General features: G+C 53.3%; 6 protein-coding genes and 1 non-coding gene across 7 annotated transcripts; 3 read left to right on the top strand and 4 right to left on the bottom strand.

The window, feature by feature from the left end:
- Positions 1-6: 6 nt before the first annotated feature.
- On the bottom strand, positions 7-1,497 carry NCU09735 (short-chain dehydrogenase). Its single transcript, XM_959344.2, has 2 exons — positions 1,100-1,497; positions 7-1,035 (listed from the first exon to the last, which is right to left on the bottom strand). Exons 1-2 carry the CDS (start codon positions 1,179-1,181, stop codon positions 134-136), a joined length of 984 nt encoding a protein of 327 aa, XP_964437.2. The 5' UTR covers positions 1,182-1,497; the 3' UTR covers positions 7-133.
- A 417-nt stretch (positions 1,498-1,914) lies between these two features.
- Positions 1,915-4,639, top strand: NCU09736 (hypothetical protein). Its single transcript, XM_959345.2, has one exon. The coding sequence runs from the start codon at positions 2,366-2,368 to the stop codon at positions 4,202-4,204; it is 1,839 nt and encodes a 612-aa protein (XP_964438.2). The 5' UTR covers positions 1,915-2,365; the 3' UTR covers positions 4,205-4,639.
- Positions 4,640-4,763: 124 nt separating this feature from the next.
- On the top strand, positions 4,764-7,036 carry NCU09737 (DUF1237 domain-containing protein). The gene is made up of 3 exons (XM_959346.2): positions 4,764-5,225; positions 5,277-6,703; positions 6,780-7,036. Exons 1-3 carry the CDS (start codon positions 5,053-5,055, stop codon positions 6,884-6,886), a joined length of 1,707 nt encoding a protein of 568 aa, XP_964439.2. The 5' UTR covers positions 4,764-5,052; the 3' UTR covers positions 6,887-7,036.
- A 222-nt stretch (positions 7,037-7,258) lies between these two features.
- Positions 7,259-7,347, bottom strand: NCU15157. The gene has a single exon. It is a non-coding gene; the product is annotated as a tRNA-Tyr (tRNA).
- An 889-nt stretch (positions 7,348-8,236) lies between these two features.
- On the top strand, positions 8,237-9,944 carry NCU09738 (alpha-ketoglutarate dependent xanthine dioxygenase). The gene is made up of 2 exons (XM_959347.3): positions 8,237-8,441; positions 8,621-9,944. Exons 1-2 carry the CDS (start codon positions 8,333-8,335, stop codon positions 9,772-9,774), a joined length of 1,263 nt encoding a protein of 420 aa, XP_964440.1. The 5' UTR covers positions 8,237-8,332; the 3' UTR covers positions 9,775-9,944.
- Positions 9,945-10,200: 256 nt separating this feature from the next.
- Positions 10,201-12,766, bottom strand: fld (all development altered-7; the record flags this gene model as incomplete). The annotated part of the gene is made up of 2 exons (XM_959348.2): positions 12,540-12,766; positions 10,201-12,178 (listed from the first exon to the last, which is right to left on the bottom strand). Exons 1-2 carry the CDS (start codon positions 12,587-12,589, stop codon positions 10,201-10,203), a joined length of 2,028 nt encoding a protein of 675 aa, XP_964441.1. The 5' UTR covers positions 12,590-12,766.
- Positions 12,767-13,418: 652 nt separating this feature from the next.
- Positions 13,419-22,757, bottom strand: NCU09740 (cell morphogenesis protein). The gene is made up of 2 exons (XM_959349.3): positions 22,415-22,757; positions 13,419-22,145 (listed from the first exon to the last, which is right to left on the bottom strand). The coding sequence occupies exons 1-2, from the start codon at positions 22,416-22,418 to the stop codon at positions 13,984-13,986; spliced, it is 8,166 nt and encodes a 2,721-aa protein (XP_964442.3). The 5' UTR covers positions 22,419-22,757; the 3' UTR covers positions 13,419-13,983.
- Between the last annotated feature and the right edge of the window lie 1,659 nt (positions 22,758-24,416).

Raw genomic sequence — 24,416 nt, 5'->3', positions numbered from 1 at the left:
CCCAAATTCAAGAAGAAGAGATGGCTGCATTGCATTCAGCTGTTCTATGGTCATGTTCCACTCCATCATCTATTCAACTACCCACGATATAAGCCCACCTTGTTCTCATTTCCCAGTGCATTACCTCCCCAGCTCAAAGCTCAAACTTCTCCCCAACCAACTCCTCACTCAACCCCCAAAGCCGTTCCGCATCCTCCTCATCAAGCGCCCGAGGCGCCACAAGCTCCGGGTCCTTGGTAAACTGACAATCACTCAAAAACACGCCGTCCTCCCCCGCCTTCTCCAGCTCCGGATCTAGCGCCGCCCTCAGCGTAGTCGCACAACCCTGCTGCACCGTCTTCAACTGCATCTCTCCCTTCGTCACCCTCTGCGTAATCTCCTCCATCAACTCATCGTTCATGTGCCGGAGCAAGGGGGTATAGATGCCGCCAGGGTGCAGGGCATACGACCTGATACCCGTCTTGGCGAGTAGCCGTTTGTTGAGCGCGACAGTGAAGAGCACGTTGGCCGTCTTAGCCTGCCCGTAGGCGTCCCAGGGTTTGTACTCCTCCGGACGCTTGGTGTAGCTAGGGTCGTCCCAGCGGATGCCGCCGAGGGTGTTTCCCAGGGAGGAAACGTTGATGATGCGGGTCTGGGGCTTGCCCGCACCGGCTGATGCTCTGAGCTTGGGTAAGATGTGCTTCGTCAGCACAAAGTGGCCGAGGTGCGCCGTGGCAAATTGCATCTCGAAACCGTCAACGGTGAGTTCGTAAGGACAGGCCATGACGGCGGCGTTGTTGATGAGGACGTCAATGTGGGCGATGGATGCGTCGTCGAGGATACTGCGGGCTGCTTCACGTACGCTGTTCAGCGAGGTAAGATCGGCAGCGATGAACTTGACGGCGATGGATGGGTTGACGGCGTGGATGGCGTCAATTGTGGGCTGAATCTTGTTGAGGGAGCGTCCGACGAGGATGAGCAGTGCTGGGTTGGCATGGGCAAGCGAGATGGCTGTTTCGGCGCCGAGGCCTCCCTCACTCGGGCCGGTAATAAGGACTACATGTGAGGAACGTAGTGTTAGCGATGGAGCGCTATGAAGAGCCAGCTGGGTTGAACCTGCATGTGCGTCCGGACACTTGGTCTCGGAGATGGCGTACCACCTCGAGGCCTTCCGTGTTAAAACCGAAGGTGATACCCGACATTGTGCTGGACGTTCGATCTTGGTGATGGGTCGTTGGAAGAGAGTTGGATTGTTGCTGTCGAAGTTATGTCTGTCTATCGTAGTGAAGCCTGATCCAACCATCCGACAGAAGAAGAAGAAGAAGCCATCTTATATCTTTGAACCATAACCCGCAATTACAAATCGCAAGGTTATTTCACAGATCCACAACTTCAAATGTAGACCAAAGGTGTAATAGTTGGTGCGGACGCGAGGCCGATGTGTGCGGATGAGAAGCCGATGTGTGCGGGTGAGAAGCCGAGTTGATGCGGCGCCGCGGCCGCTTCCGGGCCACTCGGGTTTACACTACGTACTATGTACACTACGTATTTGTACGGCACTCGATCATACTGGGCTTAACTCCGCCAACATCCCGTCTCCCACCCCTGTCCGCATCAACGTGAAGTGGGTCAAGTAGAAATGGCAGATTGGGTTGGGTCTTGCGGGTGGTGGTTTGCGTCATACATAATACGAGTCATTACAATGCGTTCAAGTTCCATTATCTTGTACACACTCAGGGGTGGACTGGGGGTTACCGTCTGAGGCTCTGAGCGTTGTGCATGAGTGGAACCATCCATATCTCCCGCGACCCGACCTGACCTGAGCTCAACATGGTGGGGCACTTGGGGTCCGTGCTTGTGCGCGTTCCTGAACGACCTGGACCGTGGCATGGCGCAGCGTTGAGCTCACTTTCCATTCTTGACTTTCTTTCGACCTTGACAGTCACGTTTGCCAAATTCCAGCCAAACATTTCTCAGAACCTTCAGGAACTCTCAACGGACATTGTACCAACGAGGTGTCAGATGCTGCCTAGTAGTCAAGTGTCTTTGACTTGAACTTCCTTTCCGTGCTGCCGTGGCAGGGGAACACACACACATCCCCAGACCTGTTGGGCAGGTGGCCAGTGCTACTTCAGGGCTTCCGACCTACACTACTTGTACGTCCTGGTGTTTGTCTGATCTCGACAGCCCGTCCATTGCATTGTGCAACTCCAACTGAAGCACTCAGCAGCATCGCTGAGATCGTTTCACAAGCAGCCAACCCTTCCCCACATCTAACCTTCTTCATTCATCATCAAATCGACAGTGTTGATTTTCTCGGTTGAAGAGAAGGACGTCTTTTACAAATCCACCTCAGTTACTACTTAGGACATCGCCTGCGCCTGTCATGGTCACTATGTCCGCCTCCAACGGCCAGGACGACGACAAGGATAAGAACCTTTACTTTGGCTTGACGATCGCACGCAGCGATGGCAAGGGATACGATAACCTCGACCACAATGCACTAGATCCCAAGGAGGATCAGGACGTTGCGCAGCTTGAACGTTGGGAAGTCATCATTGGTGGTCATTTGCAGCATCAACTCGGCCTCCCAATCGACAAGCAGTACAAGCTCGCCGTTCTACCCAAGGGGTACGAGCTGCGATGCGCCATCCGAAAGGACGGTGGTAGAGACTACTACCTATACGGTCACCCGGCAGGCCGCAAGGCTGTTTATCGGACTCCCGGTGACTTCGTCTTGCACGCCCTCTTCCTGCTCAGCAACCACGCTGGCTACAGTCAGTGTTCGTGCGATCTGTGCTGCAAGATGATCGAGTCTCAGAAGCTGAGGCAAACCGATCAACAACACGCACAAAAAATCCAACAGGTACTGGGGCAAAAGCAAAGGCAGCAGCAAATAGAGCAGCAGCAGAAACAGCAGGAGCAGCAGCAGAAAGAGCATGAGCAGCAGCAGCAGCAGCAGCAGCAGCAACAACAACAACAGCAACAGCAACAGCAACAGCAGCAACAACAACAACAACAACAAAATCAACAGATGCAACAGATGCAACAGGCGCAACAGGCGCAACAAATCATGCAACAAACTCAACAGCAACAACACCAGCAACAACACCAGCAACAGGGACAGCAGGAAGCTCAGGGCAACCCTCAGGCACCGGTATTTGCGGCCCCAGGGGTTACAAGTCTCACAAATGTCTTCCGCGCAGGCGAGTTGGTATGGTACAAGCATCAGGCTTGGAGGCTCGGCGTGATTCTATCGATTGCTCCCAAGAGGCAAACGTCAGGCCCTGCGCCAGACGCGGCCTTCAACTTCTTGGTAGCACCGTTGGGCCACCGGACGTTGGGACAACAAAGCTTCTATATCGACGCCAAGTCCATGCGCCCGTTCCTTACGTTTAGTGTCCCAGGTGTTGGCGAGAACTTTTCGAGCTTGGCGAACCGGACATACGACTCGATCGACTGGCCGACCTTCTCGGTCCAATATTGTCAGAGTCTGGGCCTCACGGATCCCAGTCAGCTAGACATCGCCAGGCAGACCGTCGGACTCGAAGCGTCAAAGTTGGCGGCCAAGTACATCAATGATTGCTATTCGACATTCAACAAACTGAATAATTCGAACGTCAGTGGCGCCCAAGATACCCTCTTTCATGAAGGAGTCTATCTCGGGGCTGAGATGATCCGTGTCGGGGATCCTGTACGCGTCGTTGGAGGCCATGTTGGCAACGGCCAGAACAATGGTGGTACTGAGACGAACGCTGTCATGCTTGTATCGGAGATTGCTACGGATACTCACGGGACGAATATCCGGTTTAAGGGTAATCTTTTCCAGACCGTCCGGTCTACTCCGCCCATGCCACCCAACGTGGTCGCCCCGGAGTCCTTGGGTCCAGTCTTTATTGAAGAGGTCATGTCAAGAAACGAGATCGAAAAGTACAACAAGGCGCGATGGGGGTGGGCGTTAGTTGAGCGGGACGCGGTGCGGACTGAGGTTGACACTCTGGGCCGATTCTATGTGACGCATCGGTTGATGAACATTATTGACCCGGCGCGGTTCACAGCGTCGGTCCAGAAAGGAGTGGTGGAGGATGCGCACGCATACCTGAACAACCGAGCCCATAGCGGCAGTGGCCGATTCAACGGCACGAAACCGACGCGCGCTGACACGTTGGGGATGGCTGTGAATGCGATGTTCGCCGCACCGGAGGGGATGGACGAGGGTTTCTAGGAAAGTTGACTTTTCAGCGACGTGGCTAGGATATCAGGCTATCCCACGGTGTATTAAATAACGTTGCATGGGTTTGCATTAGAATGTGAAAGATGTCTGAATAGAGGACCACGAGCGGTGAGACACATTCAGCATCAAGAATCATGCAAGGGAACTACGCGATCTAGTCAGCACAAGACAATTCTATAATCGGTGGCAGAGGACGAAGGTCTGGAATGGTTTGCTGGTAGAGTACCTCCTCGTAACTCGATACAGATAATTCATGTTGAAATCAGGAAGGGATTTGGTTATGAAGAATGTGTGCAGGATGTTGCGCCCTGGTTAGCATGGCTTGGTGTAATTACACTTTGCTCCTGTTGTTAGTATGCTGTTAGTAACTTAAACATTGGAGCCCACTCGACTTGTGCCTGCCACCCCGCTACAGCAAGAAATCACTGACAGCAACTAACAGAACTCTATTTCCCCGCCAAGACGTTACACGTTAGGGAACTGCAGGGAGGCAATCACTATTCTAGAGGTCTCGTGTACATCGCGGTTTCGAGTTCCCGTCTCGCTCCGACGTCACTCGCTCATACATACCACCAAGTGGAGGTTGACAAGCTAAACGTTGTAGTATTGTTGCTCCTTTTCATTTTTCGAGGTTTCGGTTTACCCATGATTAGCCTCTTGCCCTAGAGCTTTGGTTCTTGGCTTGGGTCAATCTTCTCATCTGCAAGAAAGACCGCGAGTCCAAAAAGCATTTCCCATATCATCACCACTTAAGTTGAACCATCCAAGCTGCGAAGCCGCTCCAATCACCACGTTGGCAGCCATATAACCAACAGTTGAGAAATACGTCAGCCAGTGCTATGACTCGCGCTACTTCCTGGCTATCGCTGCTATTGCCTTGGTCAGTACCTCTGCTGAGGCCGGCAGTGGTAGAGGCATCAGAGCTCAAATGGGATATGGACCAGGTTCCAATCAAGGGCAAATTCGACGAGACTGCTTGCCCAGACTATGCATCCTATGCCACTTATCCCCAGTGAGTTTAGCATGCCTTTGGTAAGGCACAGTCGCTAATTCATGTGGACAGCCGGCCCTATAGCGAAGGTCCTCTCTCCCTCCCTTTCCAACGCCCTCATGTCAGGTGCCGGACCTTTCAATCTGACGCCATCGAGAAGGTTATCAAGGATGTCACATCCCGCATGAAGAACCCTGACCTTGCACGTCTTTTCGAAAACACTTTTCCTTCTACTACTGATACCACCGTCAAATTCCATACCAATGGCAAGGACGGTAAGGAAAAGAGGAAGACGACGACTGTGACTGACAGCCCTGTCGACGATGATCCATGGACCAGTACGTACGAGGAGGACCCAGGCAAATGGGAAGGGCCGCAGTCGTTCATCATCACGGGCGACATTCTGGCCGAGTGGCTACGTGACAGCACCAACCAGCTGAAGCCGTATCAGAAGCTGGCTTCCAAGGATAAGGCCATCTTCGACCTCATCCTCGGCGCCATCAACACCCAAAGCGAATACGTGATCGAGTCGCCCTATTGCAACGCCTTCCAGCCACCGCCCCATTCCGGGCTACCTGTCACCTTGAACGGCCAAGACGACACCGTCCACCCGGCCTTTGACCCTTCCTCCGTCTTCGAGTGCAAGTACGAGCTAGATTCGCTCGCGCACTTTCTCGCGCTGGCCAACGCCTTTTACGCCCACACCAAGAGCACCGCCTTCCTCAATACGCGGTGGTACAAGGCGCTGGACTCGGTGTTTGACGTTCTCGAGGCGCAAAGCAAGAGCACGTTTGACCCGGAGACTGGCTCGTACCGGCGCAACCAGTACACATTTCAGCGACGCACCGACACGGGCACCGAGACCCTGAATCTTGGCGGAATCGGCAACCCGCTGAACAACGGAACGGGGCTGATCCGCTCGGCGTTCCGGCCCAGCGACGATGCCACTATCTTCGGCTTCTTCATCCCTGCCAATGCGCAGATGGCTACGGAGCTCAAGCGGACTGCGGCTTTGTTGAGAACGACGGGGAATAAGAAGGATGTGACACGGGCAGAGACAGCGGAAGCATGGAGTAAGACGATCACGGAGGGTATCTGGGAACACGGCGTGGTTCACCATCGCAAGTACGGCGACGTGTTTGCGTATGAGGTTGACGGCTACGGTAGCGCCTTGATGATGGACGATGCCAACTATCCTAGCTTACTGGCGCTGCCGCTGATGGGCTTTGTCTCGGTAGGCGACACGACATATCAGAACACGCGCAAGATGCTGCTGGAGAAGAACGGCAATCCGTACTACCTGGAGGGAAAAGAGTTTATGGGCATCGGAGGCCCACATATCGGCCTGCAGAATGCATGGCCCATGAGCCTTTTGGTGCAGGCGCAGACGTCAGATGATGACGATGAGATTATGAAGTGCTTGAACCTGGTTTTGAACACGAGCAAGCTTGGGTTGATTCATGAGAGCATTGATGTGAACTGGTCGCATTCTTATACGCGTAAGAACTCTTCAAGCTTAGGACAGGATGGTCGGGAGACGTGGACAAAGCTGACATGATTTTTTGCGACACTTAGGAAGCTGGTTCGCTTGGGCAAACGGAGTCTTTGCGGATACAATCTTGGATATCGCGAAGCGCAAGCCGCATCTTATCTTTAAGGATGCGACACCTTATGAACCTTGACCATGAGGAGGATGGTGATACCCGATATTGCTGGATGTAATTTGTTTCGTAGTACTCATGAATTCTATCTAGATGAGAAGCCACTGCATTAAGGTCACTTCGATGCAGTTTTGTCTGATGTTATGCCTATGTTATAGGACGATGTTCTTTACAAGTTGATTAACTGAAGACCTGGTGATGTAACTTTGATTCAATTGTTCAAGGACGACAGCATTCACAGAAAAATAAGGTGAGCGAAAATGATAAACGAATGATTGCTAGTCAAGGACGAAAAGGAAAATCACACAACGGAGCAAAAAGGGAAACAGTTGCACAAGCAAAAAGGATAAAACGGTAAAGCATATGAAACGAAAAAAAGTAGAAAAAAATCATTCCCCTCGACCGGAATCGAGCCGGTGACCTTTCGGTATACAATTTAGACAATTACAGCCGAACGTGATAGCCAACTACACCACAAGGGGTTTTTGGATGGTTGACTTTCTGCGCCAGACCCCAAGCATATAGTGTCTAGTTTTTGACTGCACTAAATTGACCCGCGGGTAGCCGAACTCTTCCCTTTTTCCACTTGTCTTCCCCAGAATGCCTCGATATGTTCTTCTACCTACCATCCTCAACCAAGATGTATCGAAGTTGTCTTCTTCCTTCTAGAAATGGACCTGTGATTCTCGCCTGTCATAAATTCGTAGCGGCGTTCCGGCCTTGGCCTTATCGTAGCGTCACATCGGCAACAACGGAGCTAGCTAACAACGGAAGCCCACTCACTTATCAACCATCGTATAGATAATAATGCGGTTTGGTACAATCAACATTTGCAGATACCTACAGACCGATAACACAAAAAACATAAAGCAAACCGCCGTCGGGCTGTGTATGAAGGCTGAAAAATGCGGTGGGCAACATTGATCGCTGTTTGCCGGATGGCGGCGTTAGCCGGTATGGAGGAAGGTCCGCCCAGGAGATACAGCCAGAACCCCGTTCGTTATCTCTTGGGGGTTGCAGCGGTGGGGAACGGGCAATCAGTCAGTGATCGCCGTTGTCTCCTGGACCAAATACCACTGCAGTCACATGTGGTACATGGCGTACTACAATAAACAGCCGCACTGCAGACTGCAGTTCCCAACTTCCCGGACGGTGGGCATGCCCGTGTTCCTGAGGATCGCCCGCCGCCTCCCCGCCTTTTTCGCATATGTGTGCATTGTGCCGTCATCGGACTCGGCCGACTCCACCATGAGACGCCGGCAACATCAGATAACTGATAGGAGGGGGGGCTTGTGTTTAAAGTATAAAAGTAACAAATAACGGCCCGTCCGCTGTTCTCTTGGAGTCTGAAATTAGTTGATAGCATCAAGTGCATCTCGAGTTCTTGGCACCATACACGACTGCAGGGAACAAGAGAACAACACAAACATACACTACACACCGTACCAAAACAATAATCTATCCAAAATGGCGTCCAACACTACCGTACCCGTCATCACCCCCCTTGCCCACCCCGAGGGCTCCAAGCTCGACTTTGGAGCTACGGTATCAGGAGTCGACATTGAGAACTTGACTGGTAAGGCTGCATCAACGTGAAACTCGTTATTCGTCGTCATGGCAATTTGATATCTACCATTCACATGGGAGAATACCCGTAAAATCGGTAACCTCCTCGGTAAGGCCACCACTCAACTTGAAGCCTGGCTTTGTTCCTTGTGTGAAACCCATCCATACTGACTTTGTATCCCAAAACAGACCGCGATTTCGCCATCCTCCGCACCGCCCTCTTCACCCACCAAGTCCTCGTCATCAAGTCCCAATCCCACGTCAGCCCGCGCGCCCAGTACGAACTAACGCAACGCTTCGACCCTCTCGCCGCCCCCCTCTACGGCCACGGCAACACCGACTCGGGCTCGGTCGGCAGCAAATCCATCCTCCACCCCGACCTCAAGACCATCCCGCACCAGCCCCAAGTCCAAGTCATCGGCAACGGCTTCGTCCCCACCTACGAAGGGCTGTCCAACATCCAGCTCCGCCACCCTCACCACCGCACATTCCACTCCACCTCCATCCCCGCCTCCCACGACCTCACCCACACGCGTTTCTACCGGTGGCACATCGATGCCGCTCTCTACGGCGGCGTCGCCCGCGCCCCTCCCGTGGTGACCACGCTCTTAGCCGTCAAGGTCCCCCAAGGTCGCAGGCAGACGTGCGTCTACGACGACGGCACCGGCGACGAGCTGGATGTGCCCCTCGGCACCACCGCTTTCGTGTCCGGGTACAAGATGTACGACATCCTCTCGGAAACGCAAAAAGCGTTTGCGCGCTCGACCCGCGTCGAGTATGCGCCGCATCCGTACGTGTGGATGTCGAGCGCCAAGTCACGCAGCACCGGTCTGGGCTTAGTGTCGGAGGGGAAGGAGATGCCAATGGAGGAACTGCCCGAGATTGAAGAGGACAGAATCCAGATCTTGCCCATGTGCTGGCGGAATCCCGTGACGGGGAAGCTGGCACTGCAGGTACATCCTAGCGCGGTGAGGAGGCTGCATCTTGAGGATGGGACGGTGGTGGAGGATTTGAAGGAAGTGAGGGAGATTGTGTATGGATTGCAGAGGCCGGGGATCGCGCCGGGCTTGGTGTATGCGCATGACTGGGAGGAGGGCGATTTGGTCATCTTTCACAATAGGGGCACGTTGCACAGTGTTGTGGGAGCGTTTGCGGAGAGTGAGGTGAGGTTGTTTAGGCAGTGCAATATTGCTGGGAGCGAGTTCCCGATGGGGCCGGAGGAGGAGGAGAAAGAAGAGGAGCTGGTACATGCAGAACAGGAAGAAGGGGTTGTGGAGGTTACCAAGCAGGAAAGCCTTCCTGAACTGAGGATGGGGGCGGTGGAGGTTGGTGTTGCTGCTTGAAATGGGAGGAGTTGATGAATGATGACTTGATAAAGACCTTAACGATGTGGTCTGTTGTCTCTACTCTATGGGTTCCGATACGTCGTTCAGTTGCCCTTTTGAATATAAATTTCCCTATACTCAAGTACTTAGTTCCGTTGTCCGCTCCTATGAATACAGAAATTCCTATCAACGAGCCAAGCGTAGTTACCCTGCAATATGCTGCAACCGGCGTTTTTGGGTTCAGATCTAAGCCAAGAAGAACACCTTCATTTCTGCATCGGGTATTCTCCAAGTTATTAAAGACCCATTTGCCCCTTATCCGGTTGCCCATTATTCTTTTGACAAGAATCCAAACCTCCCATTATCTCCTGTCCATATAGAAAATAAATGGAAACTTCTCCCTCATCCAAGTCACCATCACACCGGTACCATCATCATCTCCATCTACACCACAGCCTCCAACCTCAAGCCATCATAAACCGGGGGCATAGTTCTAGTCGGTAGATCAAGGTCCCCCTCGCTCGAATCAACATAACAATAGCCGAAATTGGGCTTTGCCTCAGCAAAGCTCAAACCAAAGCTAGGCTCCAACTTGACCTCAACCAACTCATTCCCCTCTGTCCCCGCCGCCGCCGCCGCCTGCGCAAACTCATAGTCATAACACATATCCCTCATCGGCGGCGGCTCCGAAATCGGCACCCACTCCTCAAACGTGCCCACCCCGCCCTCACGCTCCGGCTTCCACACATGAAAAATGACCCTTCTATACCCCGTCCTCAAGCCCGAGCCCGGGCTATCCTTTTGTTCCACGGTATGATCACCTGTAATCACACACTCCCTTAGTCTCATCCTGTCGGGGGGCATCGGTGTCGTCCCAGGCATCATCCTCCCCACCAACGAATTGGAATCTGGTGCTAGACGAGAATAAGTACGGGACATGGACTGCCCAAAACTCTTTGCCTGCGCCATGGCTAGCAAGAGTGTCTCCCGGTCAGCGCCGTGCTCGATTTCAATGAGTCGCCAGCCGATGCAAAAGGTTAGTGTTGAGTCCCAGAGTCCTTGGTGCAACGCTGATAGGGTGGTCATGTGCTCCAAAGCAGTCACGCGGGTCTCGAGGTGCCGGCAGCGCATGACAACGAAATAGAGCATGGGGAGGTAAGCCATTTCATAGACAAAACGGGGTTTCTGGGCGTTGGCGTTGGTCGGGGATGCGGGTCCACCACCGTCCTCTTCGGTGGCAGTAGTAGTTGCCCGAGGTGGTGACGGTCCTCGCGGTCGGCTCTTCTCGGCGACCAGATAGCGGCCGGCCATGTCAACGATCTCGCGGAACAGGGGCACAAACCGGTCGTACACCATCTCGGTGCGGTCGAGCGCCGTGGCAATCCAGATCTTGGTGATGTAGCTCTTCATGCGCATCTGGTAGAACAAACCTGCCGCGTCCTCGGTGGGCGAGTGCACTGCGCTGAAAATGGTGAAGCGGACCAGCCAGTCATCGATCGATTTGGTCAGATTGGCCTGCTCGGTCAGGATATGGGAGGGGACGGGCACGTGCCGCGAAGGCCCGATCCGGTAGAGGTCGGCGGAGCGGAGGAAGCGCATGGCTCGCGCGACGAGGAGGTCGAGACCGGAGCGTAGCTCGTCGAGCACCGTTAGGGCGCTGTCGGCTGCCGAGGTGGCGGCAGAGGAGGAGGAGGAGGAGCCGTAGGTACCGTCTGACTCTGGCGCCTCGGACCCGTGCCGGAGGAGGTTGGGGAAGACGTCCACTGTGCTGCCATAGAAGAAGGGGAAGATGCTCAGACGGGCAAAGGGGTTGAGAAGCTGGTCCCGAGACAAGATGGATGAACTTGACGAGTTTACTTTGCTCTTGCCCCCGTTCAGCTGGTTAAGGATCTGGACGCCATGATGGCAGTGAGAGATGGCCGCCTCACGGTTGCCCTGAAGGATTTCTATACAGACGAACAAAATACAAACAAAGATGACCATGGCCTCATCATCCGTCTTGGATATATCCTGGAGGGCACGGTTATAGTGGCCGATGGCATATCGACCCTTTGGGAACTTGACGAGGGCTTGCCCCTTGACGCTGGGGTCGCCGATGAGCTCGCAGATGGAACTGATGGCAACGACGGCATGGCGGACGACGGGATTCTGGTAGCTAGCACGGCTGACCACGTGGGTCCAGAAGTCGTCGTCTAGGGAGCCGGAGAAGGTGGGCGCGAGCACGCACCGGTAGAACTCGAGGGCGCGGCCCTCCTGGGAGTTGTGACGATGCGTCACGGCCGGGATGATGGGCCGTTTGGCCAAGAGCTCCTGCCATGACTGCGAATGCAACGGAGCGGCTGGATAGCCATCACACCGGCGGCCTGTCTTGGTGCAGCGGAGGCAGCTCGGCTTGGTCTCGTCACATTTTACTTTGCGGATCCTGTCATGACGGAGCAAGTGCAAAGGGCAGCGTGCTCTTTGTTAGCCTATGAATTCTTCTCTGATTCACTCATATAGCGAGCAGCAGGTAGGCATATATATATGAGAATGGACCGAGGTGAGACGCCGAGTATCTGTTGGGTGCCATGATGATGGTTGCGGTGCTCGGTAGGGCAAGGCTGGGATGTGGTGACTCAGTGGTAGTATGGTTTATGTGTTACATCATGCCAACAGCATATGGGGCAGGTCCGAGCAAAGCAGCCTCATCGTATGAAGTGGGTAGGGATATGTAGATGATAAGCGCTTCAAGAGAACCGAAGGGACCGGAAGGAATGCAAGATAGGATAAACAAAGTTACGCACTTGCATGTATAGCAGCCCGTTCTGACCTTTTGCCTTCCTGCCCTGACCATGATTGCTGCTGGACGCCCCAAAAGTCCACAGGGCGAAAATCCCTGGAAGGTATACAGTGGTTGGATATGCGCCTACCGCACCCAGTTACCAGAATTCCAATCGAATTGACTGCCTAATAGCTCGCTCGCGTGCGGGAACAAAAGAAAACAACAACAGCAGATTCGTGATAGGTCAAGTGGCGTGTTGTTATTAGAAACACGACGAAACGGATGTAGCAGAGAAGAGACGTGCGAAAGTCGTTACTAGGAAAAAAAAAAACAAAAAAACAAACAAAAAAAAAAACGGCGAGAGGAGCGTCGACACGACACCTGATCAGACGATGGCGGAGCCGGAAATAGAGAATGCTATGTCGCCGGTTCAAGGAACAACCCACAGTAGAGATACGAATACACGTGTAGAAGCACAGCGAACCTTATCGACGCCGTACTTGCCTGCTAGGGCTAGGCCAGTAGTGTATTCGTAGGCGACACCGACTCCCTGGCGTCGTTGATCGGATCAGCTTAGCACTGATGATCCATTAATTGCTTTCCAACTGGCTCAACGGTGTGGATTGAGTGAGACGGAAAGCACCAAAACAGTTCCGGTGGTGGTGATTGGAGGGAGAAGACGAGATGGGACAGGAAGGCCTTCAGCCCTATCGTACTCGCAGCGAACCGCCAATAGACGTCTAGCTGAGTGGGTCAACTGCGAATATCAATACCAGAAAGCGACAAGAGCCACGCACGGCATCGAGATTTACTCAACAGTGTATCTGCGGTGGTCCGATCACATGGCTGACTGCAAGAGCAAGCTGAAGAGAATGCTCACCGCTCAGACAAGACAAATTGCTCGGAAACAAAGCATAGAATTGTAATCTCCAGCAACCTACTATCGGAATCAGACGCTTGTGGTTCAGGAGGGTTGAGGAAGACGCCTCCGGTCACCATGACGGGGGTTGTGTCTGAACGAGTATATTTAATCTCCGGTTTTAGGCGCCCCTTTCATGCCTCCCTCCCTCTCGACAATCGACAATGGGAGATGGTCGCTGACAGTAGTGTGACCACCACAGAAAGTAATTGCGACTGTTCAAATCCGTGAGGGTTTTCGTTCAACATACACACAGCCTACCATATATCCCATGTAAAAGCAAGACAATTCCTCCCGTGGTATCCCTCACCCCAAGCGCTTTCCCATATCCTATTACCCCACGTATGTACTCCAGTTACGAAAATGAAGAAAAGCACCGCATTCCCCGGAACATCTCCCCTTTATATCTTATCACATCATCTGCATCTCCCCCGCCGATATGTAGCGGAGTCTGCGTTCGTGATTGATTACGCCCTGAATGCCCCTGCCCCTGCCCTTGTCCCTATCCTTGCAACCCTTGTCCCTGACCCTGAGCTTGTCCTAAGCCTTATCCCGATCCAGCACTCGAACCTGACTGTGGCTGCTGTGGCTGATGACCCAGAGGCAAAAAAGCGTTCGGCACTTTCGGTACCTGTGGCGACAACGGTCCCGTAGCCGCTGCCACCGCCACCAGCCTCTCCTCCTTCGACCGGCTGCTTCCTCCGCCCGTCAACCGGCGCATGCGGGATCGGGTGCTCTGCGCAAAGGGGCGGATCATGCTTTCGAGCTTGGATGAGGAGCCGTCTGTTGCTGATGTTGTTAAGGATGGTGATGTCACGGGGTGAAGCGGCACCGCCGGCCCAGGCCCGCCGCTGATGCTTGGACTGGCGCTGTGACTACCGCTTCCTCCGCCACTGCTATAATAGGTACCGTGCACCGCCCCGCTGGTAGATGATGAGATGTGGTAGTTCGGGTGGTGGAAGTGCAGGACGCCGGTGCCGGTGCCGGTTGCCGTCGAAGGTCTCTGGTACTGGTCTTCGTCATTATCGGAGAAGACGCCGATGTCCTCTGGATATTCGGCCATACCCTCGTCGTCATCGGAGTTGAAGTCACCGATGTTGGCGAGGTACGAGGGCGGGGCCGAGGGGGAGGTGATGGACCTAGCATGCAGTCCCGGTCGGATGTTGGTCATCAGGAATGGTCGGAGTTGCGAGGTGGATGTGGATGTGGATGTGGAGGTGGAAGTGGTCGATGCCGTAGGCGAAGTGATGACTACACCACCCGGTCCTCCTCCGGTGTCTCCGTCTACAATGCTGCTGATGCTGCCAAACGTGGCAGGGTGCATCATTGAGGGGCTTATGGGCGAGGAAGTAGTAGACCCCGCGACTACAGCTGGTCCAGGCCCGCCTCCCGAGAACAAGCTTGGTCTATCCGCAAAACCGCTTTGGAAGGCCGCAGTGATGTTGTTATTGTTGTTATATGCCGACGCTTGGTGCAGTATGGGTAGGATTTGCTCGTCATAAAGTTGCGCACCCAAGTCGAAGCTATCCGGAGAGAACTCTGTAACGGTCCTGGATGATCGCCCTTCACTAGGCGGGCCAGTCGATGACAGGCCGTCGAAGAAGTCGTCAAGACTATCCAGCTTGGAGATGAGATCACCCATGGGCGCATGCTCCAGCCCACGTGCGTCGTCTGACATCATGGTATCAGCCCTATCGGAAACAGGGAGGTATCCATAGGCATATTCATCGTGGAACTCGAATTCAAATTCCATCTCGGCAGGCGTAGGGATGTCACTCTCGGGCATGCCACCGTCCATACTCTGGGAGTTCATTTGGCACATGTAGAAGACAGCGTGGGTGTTTGCGCGCGTCGACTCGGTCTTGCGTGCCGGCATGGGGATAGCCCAACCAGACGCCTCCGGGATGCCGAACAGGCTCTGTGCTCGCTCGTATTCTTTTCGGACGGCTTTGGAGGTGAGACGTGTCATGCTCATTCGGAGATGGTGCTTGTCCATAGATGAGCCAGACATGCTCATGATATTGTCGAGCACTTCGAGAGCCTCCATGCAGTACTCGGTTTGGAGCAGGCGCAGAAGCGGCGAGATCATGTCAGACCCGTGGCTAGCAATCTCTGGCTTCTTCATGTCCACCTCGGTTATGATGACCCGGAGGATCCGCATGGTGTAAATTTTGACCCAAGCGGTGGCATTGGTCAGTAACCCCATCAGCATTGTGAGCATCTGGAATTCCAGATCAGGCAAGTAATACTCCCGTAGAGCTGCATACAGCTGGACCACAAAATCCTTGGTAGACGCATATCGGTGTCCGAGATATTCATCCAAAGCGACGGCAATGCTCCGCATACCCTGAACATCAGCAATGTGTAAGAGAGTCTCGACGGTTGGCACAACAGCTGGATCAGGAGACTCCTCCTCCATGGCGTACAGGAGGCGAGGAAAGTTCGCCAAAATAGTAAAGAAAAAGCGGCCACCGTCTCCTATCAAAGGATCACTGGGAAGCAGAATAAGCTTATCGAGTATTGTCAGGGTCAAGTCCAGACAGCTAGAAGACCGTAGACCCTTGTACAGAAGAGGCTGTAAACCTTCAAACGCGCCGTCCCATTTAGAAGGCTGGCCATCGAGCAATGCCCTCCGAACGGTCGGCGAATGGAAGTCCAGCTTATCCAGGAACTCATTGAGCATTTCGACCGCCTCCAGAAACTCGCACTCGTTGATGGACTCCAAGCATGCACATGTGGTCCAGAACAGCTGCGGAAAAGTGAGTAGCTTGTCGGCATCCAACTTTGCCACGAGTGTCTTTAAAGTCGTCAGCACTTCCATTGAGAATTTCTGAAGTTCAGTATCCTCGTCAGAAATAGTACTGCAGAGCCTGGCGATCATGTCCCCTAGCATGTAGTGATCAAGAGACGTCAAGATGCACCTGAAGATCTGAAACGATCGACAAGCAAGATGTCTAACTGGACAAGATGTTGCCCAAGTCAGGGAGAGCCTGCCCCACTTCTCTTTGATGCCGGGAAATGTAATCTCGAACGTCTTGACCATTTCGCCGGTCAGATATTCCATGCTCGGGGGCACCTTGTTGTCGTGAGCGCCAACATTGCCATTGCTATCTTCGTAGCCCCACACTACAGACCGGTCATGGCGGCGAATAGCATCGATCAGACCTTCGATGCTTTCTCTTGTGGACTGGGGAACGTCGTCATCGAGTCTCGAAATAACCAGTTCGTGGATAAGATGCACCAGCATCTCACGGGCTTGCTCTTGGACAAGCGCAGTGTAGTGATCCCATAGCACCGTGACCACCTGAAGTAACACAGGCACATTATCAGGAACAAGGCAAGCTGGAGCCACCATAAGATCAACTAGCAGTATCAAAGATAGTTGTCCTAGAGAGAAGCCAGCCTGTTTTGTCCCTATGGGGAGCACCTCTGAGAGATCTGCACAGTAAGGCAAGGTGTTGATATCAGGCGGCGGCGGCACGGCTTCTCGTTTGTCGTTAGTTACCATGGACTTTGGCGTAATTTGCATGAGCAGAAACTCTATCACCTCGTTTCCAGGGGCACTGCTAGTGCTAGCGAGGAAGACCACGATCTGCTTGGCATATTCAACAAAATTTTGCTCCCGTCGTTCCAGGCAAATGGACATGATGAAGTCCAGAATCAGCCTCACATTGCCCGGATGAGGACCTGTCGCCAGAGCCTGCCAGAGTGCCTGGACCTCGTTGTGCAAGGCTGCGCTCGACTTGATGGTGATTTCCAGGAGGTTGGCAAGAAGCACATATGATTGTGCGGTTGGACCACCATTGGGGTCGACGGTCAGCTCGATTGACTGAATCCAAGGAAGGATGATGGCAACCACGTTCCTTTGGGCCACTGACCCTACCTCCTTAAAGTAGTAAGTAAACTCGGAAAAGATGTAAAATGCCAACTCAGTGTGTTGTTTAGCCAGTCGCTTGGATATTTCGAACTGAGCAAGTTTGTAAACAGCCTTGGTTTTGTCAGATATGCTGATATCAAAGTCTTGTATCTTGGAGTTTCGCGCCGGTTGTTGCCGCTCTTCAACTGTGCGCAAGACTTGTGCCGACTTGGACCGTATATCACTTTGATCGTTACCCAAGGTGAATAAGCAGAGACCGAGGAGCTTCCAGAATGGACAGGGGTAGTCGACATGCTCCGAAAGCACTTCTACCACAACCGTGAAGTAACTAGCCAACACCTTGGGGACCTCGGTCGTATAGCACTTCAAGATGCAATGATCCAACAGAGCGGGATATTGCTGGTTGTGAACGATGAGGTTCTTGAGAGCCCGCCGTCCGATGAGATTGATGCGATTGCTTTCCGCGTTGAAGATCGCATCAATCCAGTTCAGCATACGGCGCGCGTCGAAATAGAGAAACGAGCCGCTCTCGGTAAGCACACGAATAGGACCTCCGCAAAGCGATGCCATGGCACTGAGGGCAGCTGTCCGCAAATTTCTTTTCTCGATTTCCATGGCGGCGCTCACATTGCCACGCTCGCCTGCACCCTGCTCATTGATGACCGACTGTCGCATGGTAGCTTCCCTTTGGGAGATTTGCGCTTGGTTGGGTGAGAAGCCACACCAATCTTCCATTAGCGTGAAAGCCGACTTGCGGGACTCAAACGTCATCCAGCGCGATGGGTCTTTCGTTCGGTTGATGCCTTCGAAGAGCTCTTCCATGAGGCCACAGTAATGCCGCCTTAACCTCTGGAACTCCCAATCCATCTGGACTTCAACGTCCATCAGGAACAGCTTGAGGTCTTTGGCATAAGTGACTAGATTATTCAGAATCCATTCGTCATTATACACCTCTGGTAGTTTCAAGAAATGTGCCGTCAGCTTGTAGACGTGAGTGATTTCAGTTCGCACCAAATCCATCTTCCGGTTACGCCTTGGGTTGCTGTTGGTGCGCTGGTGTGGTTGGATTCGTGCCCGTGCTTCGTCGTTACATCGGGAGACGTGTCCCGATAGTTCCTCCAGAAGGGTGCGGTAAATGTGAATGTTGATTGAGCCCATCGCAGTAACCGCAGCATCTCTGACGGAGCTGAGTGATGCCCCAAGTAAGGGGTTTAGATACTTGAACAATGTTCGCGCCGTCACAATTTTGTCAACGGTTGAAGAGGCTTTGGAACCCTTCCGGCCGTGTTGACCATTCTGTGCCGAGCTCGACTGAACACCGCCTGGGTCTGCTAGCGTCGTACAGGCAAAGACGAGATACAGCTTGAACTGCTCAACAAGCACCTCGGGCTGCGTGGTTGGGGTCCTAACCACTCGAGAGTTGCTTCCATCAGATCCGTAGTACATCCTTGCGGATGGCTCAGATATTATGACTATCGCCTGGTAGAGCTGCAGGATTCTGTTGCAGACAAGGTCGCGGCCGATGGTGACTGTGAATGGACACTTGTCATATGCAATCCGTACAAAGTTTGGGAAAACCTTGAACCAAAGTGTGGTATCATAGGACACATCACTGGTACAGAGCTCAAGTAAGGCTCCTTGGCTGTTCGAGTTTTGCAAACCTCGCTCCAATCTGCTGCGCTCAGCTACCGAGAGGTGGTCATCATTGAAGCTCATGACCTGCATCGAATCGTTCTCCAGGATGTCGATCAGTCTCATAGTTTTTTCCTCTTCGTGGTTGCTCGTCTTCCGCAAAGCTGCGTCAAATTCGGTAATCAGGCGAAGAACGGTAACTGCGTAGTACCGCACACGCCGGGACTGCGAACATAGGAAAAATAAGCCATGTGCTTCTACTTGATCGACCTCGGCCCAGATACCCGAGAGGTCAAGCTTGATGCCTCGTTTGTCAGTCCCACCGGGTCCGTCGCTCTCTGCCTCAGCATCTTTCGTCTTTCGCCTGATCTCGTCGATCCAGATGTGAAGAAGCTCGACATAAAGCATGAGTGTTTTTTCAATGTGCCCTGGGCCCAACATCCCACCATCAGACATGGTCGAGTACCGGTCGTCGAAGTTGAAAATAAAGCGGGCAAACCCCATTGTAACTTGCTGGGCATGAGACTGCCGAGCGATGGCCTTGAGTGACTGCGCCGATGAACGCGCAATGTTTGATTGGACATGGGCGGTTCCGGTACACAGAAGGTTGATCAGCGTATTGAAGGGGATGTCTACCGACAAACACCGTGGTAGAGCCTCAACGGCGACGTGAAACAACTCATAGAATGCCTGTTTCTGCTCGTATGCGCTTTGTTGATCATCACGGCGAGAGAACTTGAAAGTGTCTGTCATGGGCGTCTTGGGGCCAGGACTATTGAACTTTTCGTCCTTGAACTTTTCATCCAAGGCAGCCTGTCCACCGAATGTGTTATCGCAGATTATGGCGATTTTGCCGAGTATTTCACAAAACCGGCTGTAGTAGTCTTTCACCGTGTCAGATAGGACTGATATTTGGACCGGTTTCGAGAGACTCTCTTCTTCGACACCGAGAGCCGGTGTAGCCGCCAAGCTGCTGTGTGGGTGTGCGAGTACGGAGAAAATAGAAATTCGGTCCATGAGGGATGCCGAATAGGAATAATTCAGAGGGAACGGCGGCATTCCATGCTCTCCCTTCTCCAAGTCCGCCATCACCGCGAGAAAAGCGTGTATGCCAACCACCATTCTGTCGGGGTCAAGAAACTCGATCTTAAGATCCTTGTTGGATGCAAATTGGTCGGCGTTGACTAAAGGAAAAATGATGTTGCGAAAACAGTAGTCAGGGTACTTATACCCTATAAGCCTGATAATCTGGACCAGCGGTTCAGTGACCGAAAGGTCTGCAGCGCTAAAGGCTCGCTTGGTGTTGGGAAGGGCAATTTTCACGACTTCGTCCAACTTCCTCGTAGAGTTGGCGACGCTGTCGTTCGTGCGATAAAGGTAGGTCCACAAGAGCCTAGAAATGGCCTGCAAGCACAGCGGCCTGGTCATGCGGTCCTGGAGCTTGCTGTTAAGCGGGTAGATCAACTGCATCCACTGACTACCAAAATTTTCGGGCACATCGGCGCAAAGCATCGTCGCCGTGAGGGCAAACGAATAGGTCCAGTGCCGCGGTCTCATAAACATGTGGGCTAGTCGGGGCGTGATGGTTGTCACCACCTCTTTCCACTTCGGATAGGCAAGATCATTGCTGCTGGCCGTGGCGGCAATGGGAAGCACGAGCATTTCAAGCACCTGGCAAAAGGCTGCCTTTACCTTTTGGCCATGGGAATCATTGAAAAGCTTGCCGAGAGAGGTGAGGAAATTACAAGAGCGCTCCCAGGCATCCGGAGGTGAGAGTCTGATCCGAAGGTGCTTCATTCCAATGAGAACCAGCTCTATCCTGCTTTCGACATCTCGCCCACCGGTGGAGATCTTGGTGTTGAGATCTTGCATGGAGCGCTCCAGGTCGTTGATGAACCGGTCGGCCACACTCGTGAAGCTGATTGCGCTCATAGCACCTAACAGTTGAGCAAAGAGGTTCCAATTTGCAAGTTTCAGCGGTGAAATTAGCAATGAATCAGGCTCGGTACTTTTGAGCTGCTGGAAGATGATCTTCTCAAGCTTGTCTTCCATCTCTGGGGTGATGGAAGCAAGTGTGCTCTGAGTGAAGACCTCAAGGAGAACACGGCAAAGAATGTAAATGGACACGGTGGAGCGGCGCTCAGCCACAGCAACGGTTTGCGCAATATCGGCCTGCTCGGCATGCTGGACTCCGGGCTGGCCAGGACCGGTAGACTGAACGGGCTCGGTATTCCTCCTTTGCAAAGCAGCGCCGGGGAGGTGACTCCGCGCTTGGTGAAGTTGCGTGCGGGCCTCACGGGCCTCATTGGCAGCATCACTTTTGCTCTTCCTCCAAAGCATCATCAAGTCTATCAAGGGCTTGGGTTTTTGTTTGGCAAGATGGCCAAGAGCAACAATGGACTGGTCGAAGGCAGCGTCTACGCCGGGCCCGCATATTTGTTCGACGTGAGGTTCGGGGTCGTGGAAAGGAATGCTTGTTATTTCCGTCAACTTCTCTTCCGCTTGCGCAATGAAGGACGTAAAGAGCACGTGTAGCGCGTAATCACCGACCGTCTTCGGGTCATCCTTGTGCCGAGACGAATGAGCATGGTGGTGCGAGTGGTCCCGCCTCGACCTCCCGCTTGCCATCCTTTCTGGCTTTCTAGGTGTCCCCGTTTGCCCTCCCTGGCCGGCGAGATCGTTCATAGCGGCAGCAGACGACGTTCGTTCGGGAATCACGGGCACCGATGCCGCCGTCGTTCCGGACAGGGCCGTCTGGGGCCTCGAGCCAATGGAAGAGCCGTCGTTGTCCTTGCGCGAGAAGCCATGTAAATCTGCTCGATCGGGGGAAATGCCTGCGCCGGCGGCGGCAATCATCTGGGGGCTGAGAGGGCTCGAGTGGTTGCTTGCAAGACTCCCATTTCTCGAATGCTGGATGCCAATGCCGTGTACGATGGACGTCTGTCTGTGATGGCCGTACGAGGATAACTTGGGGTCGACTAGTCGCTGGGGCGCATGGGCACCGCGAACAGTGCTGCTAGCAGACCACTGTAATTTTTCGAGAGACGATTCGCGGGAATGCGCAACACTTTTGCTGTCGGGGGCAATCGGCCTCAGTGTTCTCTGCCAGTCGGTGTTGTCATCTTCCTCTTCAAGCCGGGCGATGGTTCGGGGCGAAAACTTCAAGGGCTCGTGGTCCGAAGGCAGCGTCTGAGACGGAGCTGTGGCGCAAATCGCGAGTCAGCAATCTGAACCAGGATCTCATTTCCTTCGTTATAGTTCCTTCTCTTGTTGCGCGCGCGTAGGCGTTGTGAGAACCCTTCCGGCCTGGGATGGAAACTGGAAGTTACTACTCCATCACCCGCTTGGTGTCGCTCTCGAGCCCTAGTTTTGCGCGAGAATGACTGTTTTACATAGGTAGGAAGTAGAGGAGACAAGGAGGCAGAGGTACTGGGTAGTCGAACAACAAGAACACCATCACAAGACTCACCCATTTTGCCAACGTCTCGCCTCTCATGATACTTCTTCAGCGCATTCAGGGCGGGGTCGAATCCGCGCGCGTTGCCTTGCAGACTGGCAGCGGCAGCGGCAGTGGGTGTTGTTTCTTGTACCGGCAAGGCCTGTATCGATACCTAGGTATGCACTGGTTATTTTGGAGGAAGTTGGACAGAAAAAAGGTGGCGTCGCGACTGGCCGGCGCGAAGGTGACAGAAGCAAGCAAAACAGTCTGGAAGTTCTCATTCAGCCTCTGATAATGGATGTCCGCGGCTAGATTCACAGGCTAGTCCCATCCAGGACGGGATTCGAAGTCGCCTGTCTGTGGCAGCAGCAAGTGGAAGCCCTCCAGCTCCCCGAACGTCTCCCGTGCAGCGCGTTCGCTCCCTGGTTCCCCGTCCCATCTTGTGGTTGCCCTGCGACGGGACGGGAAGCCCTGCCACTCACTCAAGCAATGGATGTACACCTCGGATGGATGTGCAAACCGAGCTTCATTACGCCAAACCACGCCCCTCTCACTTTGTGACCGATGATTGCGCGAACAGGCCTGCAATGTCCTACATAGTTTACCAATGACGGTGCCTTGAAACGCCTGACAGCCAGCCAGTCGCATCACTTGGTTCTCTTGGGTAGCTCGGTAGGTGGGCCATGCAACCTCCAAGCGGACCCTACTGGTAGTAACCAAGTGCAATCGAGGTGTGCGAAGAATAGTTCGAACACACTTCAGTTGCACCGAAACAAACCAGATACATACCTTAGGGGTACCTCTAGTATTCGATCTTCTATCTTATTTTTTCCCTTACACACCTCGGTGATCTGTAGGGCTGCAAGGGGTCCAAGAGAACGTCTTAGCCCACCAAGAATTGAATCACATTCATCGAAGGAAGCATTCAACCAGATGATCGGTCCCCTCCCAGAGGCTTGCGGTCGATGTTTTCTTGGTAAGAGAAATGGCTTGACATGGCGGCCAAAAGAACATCAATGAGAGAGCCTCAACTATGTAGGAGGGATCTTGGTGGGGGCCCACTCCGAATACCTCAGCTATTCTGTGACAATATCTGTGACGGCGCGTATACGCACCCTGCTGTCCGGGCTTCAAGAGCCGAACGATGTACAACCCCAGACAAGCCCGTCACAAGCAGGTCTGCAAGATGGGGTTCCCGAAGTTTGACATGGAGGCTCTCCACACACGTCATGTCACTACGTATGTAGCATAATGTAGGTACGCTATATACTTACCATTGACCGTTAAAAGTCTGATACTACGTGCCACTATGCGTTCCGTTCTCGAGCCAGTTTCGAATAAGCTTATCTCGCTGTACCTGAGAACATGGATTAAAGTGTGTAAACTGGATACGTTTGCGGAACACAGTCCAGTAGTGAGATTGGGCTTACACACAACATACAGATCTCCCGAAGGTTTTCGCGAGGTGCCAGGGGGGCGGTTGCGGAGCGATCGTTTACAGAGGCTGGCCGGAGACTGTTATCACCCCGGGTTCGGTTGTGTCCCGGGGTGAACATTCTCCAGCCCCCCCTCAATTCAATTCAAGCCAAGCTCCCCCCGCAGCGCCTTCGTTCCCTTGTTGATCAGAGGGCGCTCGGACCATATCTCGTCGTAAGGGTCAAGGGTCTTTTGTTACCCCTTCTCAAAGTCTGGAAAGGGATGAACAGGGTCCATACTCCATATGTACCGAGCTTTTGGGACTGCCAAAAGCGAACCTGGCTGGTCTAACTATAGTTTCTGCAGATGTGGGCTGTTTATAGCAAACCTCAGGCACGCAATCATGTATCAAGATACCTCGAGATTACCGTCAGTTGTGCTGACTTTGGTAACGACAATACTTACAGAAACAAAAATAGCTCCAAATTTGAACAGCCGCATACTCGGTTTGGCTGTCTGTGTACATGGTGGTATGTGAAATGATGCTAGGGTTTCCAGATTCTCTTTGATGCCCTGAGAACGTCAAACTCATGAAAACAAACCCGGGTCAGCGCCG

Source organism: Neurospora crassa, linkage group IV, assembly GCF_000182925.2.
Source record: "Neurospora crassa OR74A linkage group IV, whole genome shotgun sequence".
NCBI lineage: Eukaryota > Fungi > Ascomycota > Sordariomycetes > Sordariales > Sordariaceae > Neurospora > Neurospora crassa.
The sequence above is the reverse complement of the archived record's forward strand: the minus strand, read 5'-3'. Positions and strand labels throughout refer to the sequence as shown.

Excerpts from the sequence above, each read along its gene's own strand:
- NCU09735 (XM_959344.2), bottom strand. The coding sequence starts at position 1,181 with ATGTCGGGTATCACCTTCGGTTTTAACACGGAAGGCCTCGAGGTGGTA. Across the intron at positions 1,036-1,099 it reads CCAAGTGTCCGGACGCACAT|TCCTTATTACCGGCCCGAGT; the intron begins GCAGGTTCAACC and ends CCTCACATGTAG.
- NCU09736 (XM_959345.2), top strand. The coding sequence starts at position 2,366 with ATGGTCACTATGTCCGCCTCCAACGGCCAGGACGACGACAAGGATAAG.
- NCU09737 (XM_959346.2), top strand. The coding sequence starts at position 5,053 with ATGACTCGCGCTACTTCCTGGCTATCGCTGCTATTGCCTTGGTCAGTA. Across the intron at positions 5,226-5,276 it reads TCCTATGCCACTTATCCCCA|CCGGCCCTATAGCGAAGGTC; the intron begins GTGAGTTTAGCA and ends TCATGTGGACAG. Across the intron at positions 6,704-6,779 it reads CTGGTCGCATTCTTATACGC|GAAGCTGGTTCGCTTGGGCA; the intron begins GTAAGAACTCTT and ends TGCGACACTTAG.
- NCU09738 (XM_959347.3), top strand. The coding sequence starts at position 8,333 with ATGGCGTCCAACACTACCGTACCCGTCATCACCCCCCTTGCCCACCCC. Across the intron at positions 8,442-8,620 it reads CGACATTGAGAACTTGACTG|ACCGCGATTTCGCCATCCTC; the intron begins GTAAGGCTGCAT and ends ATCCCAAAACAG.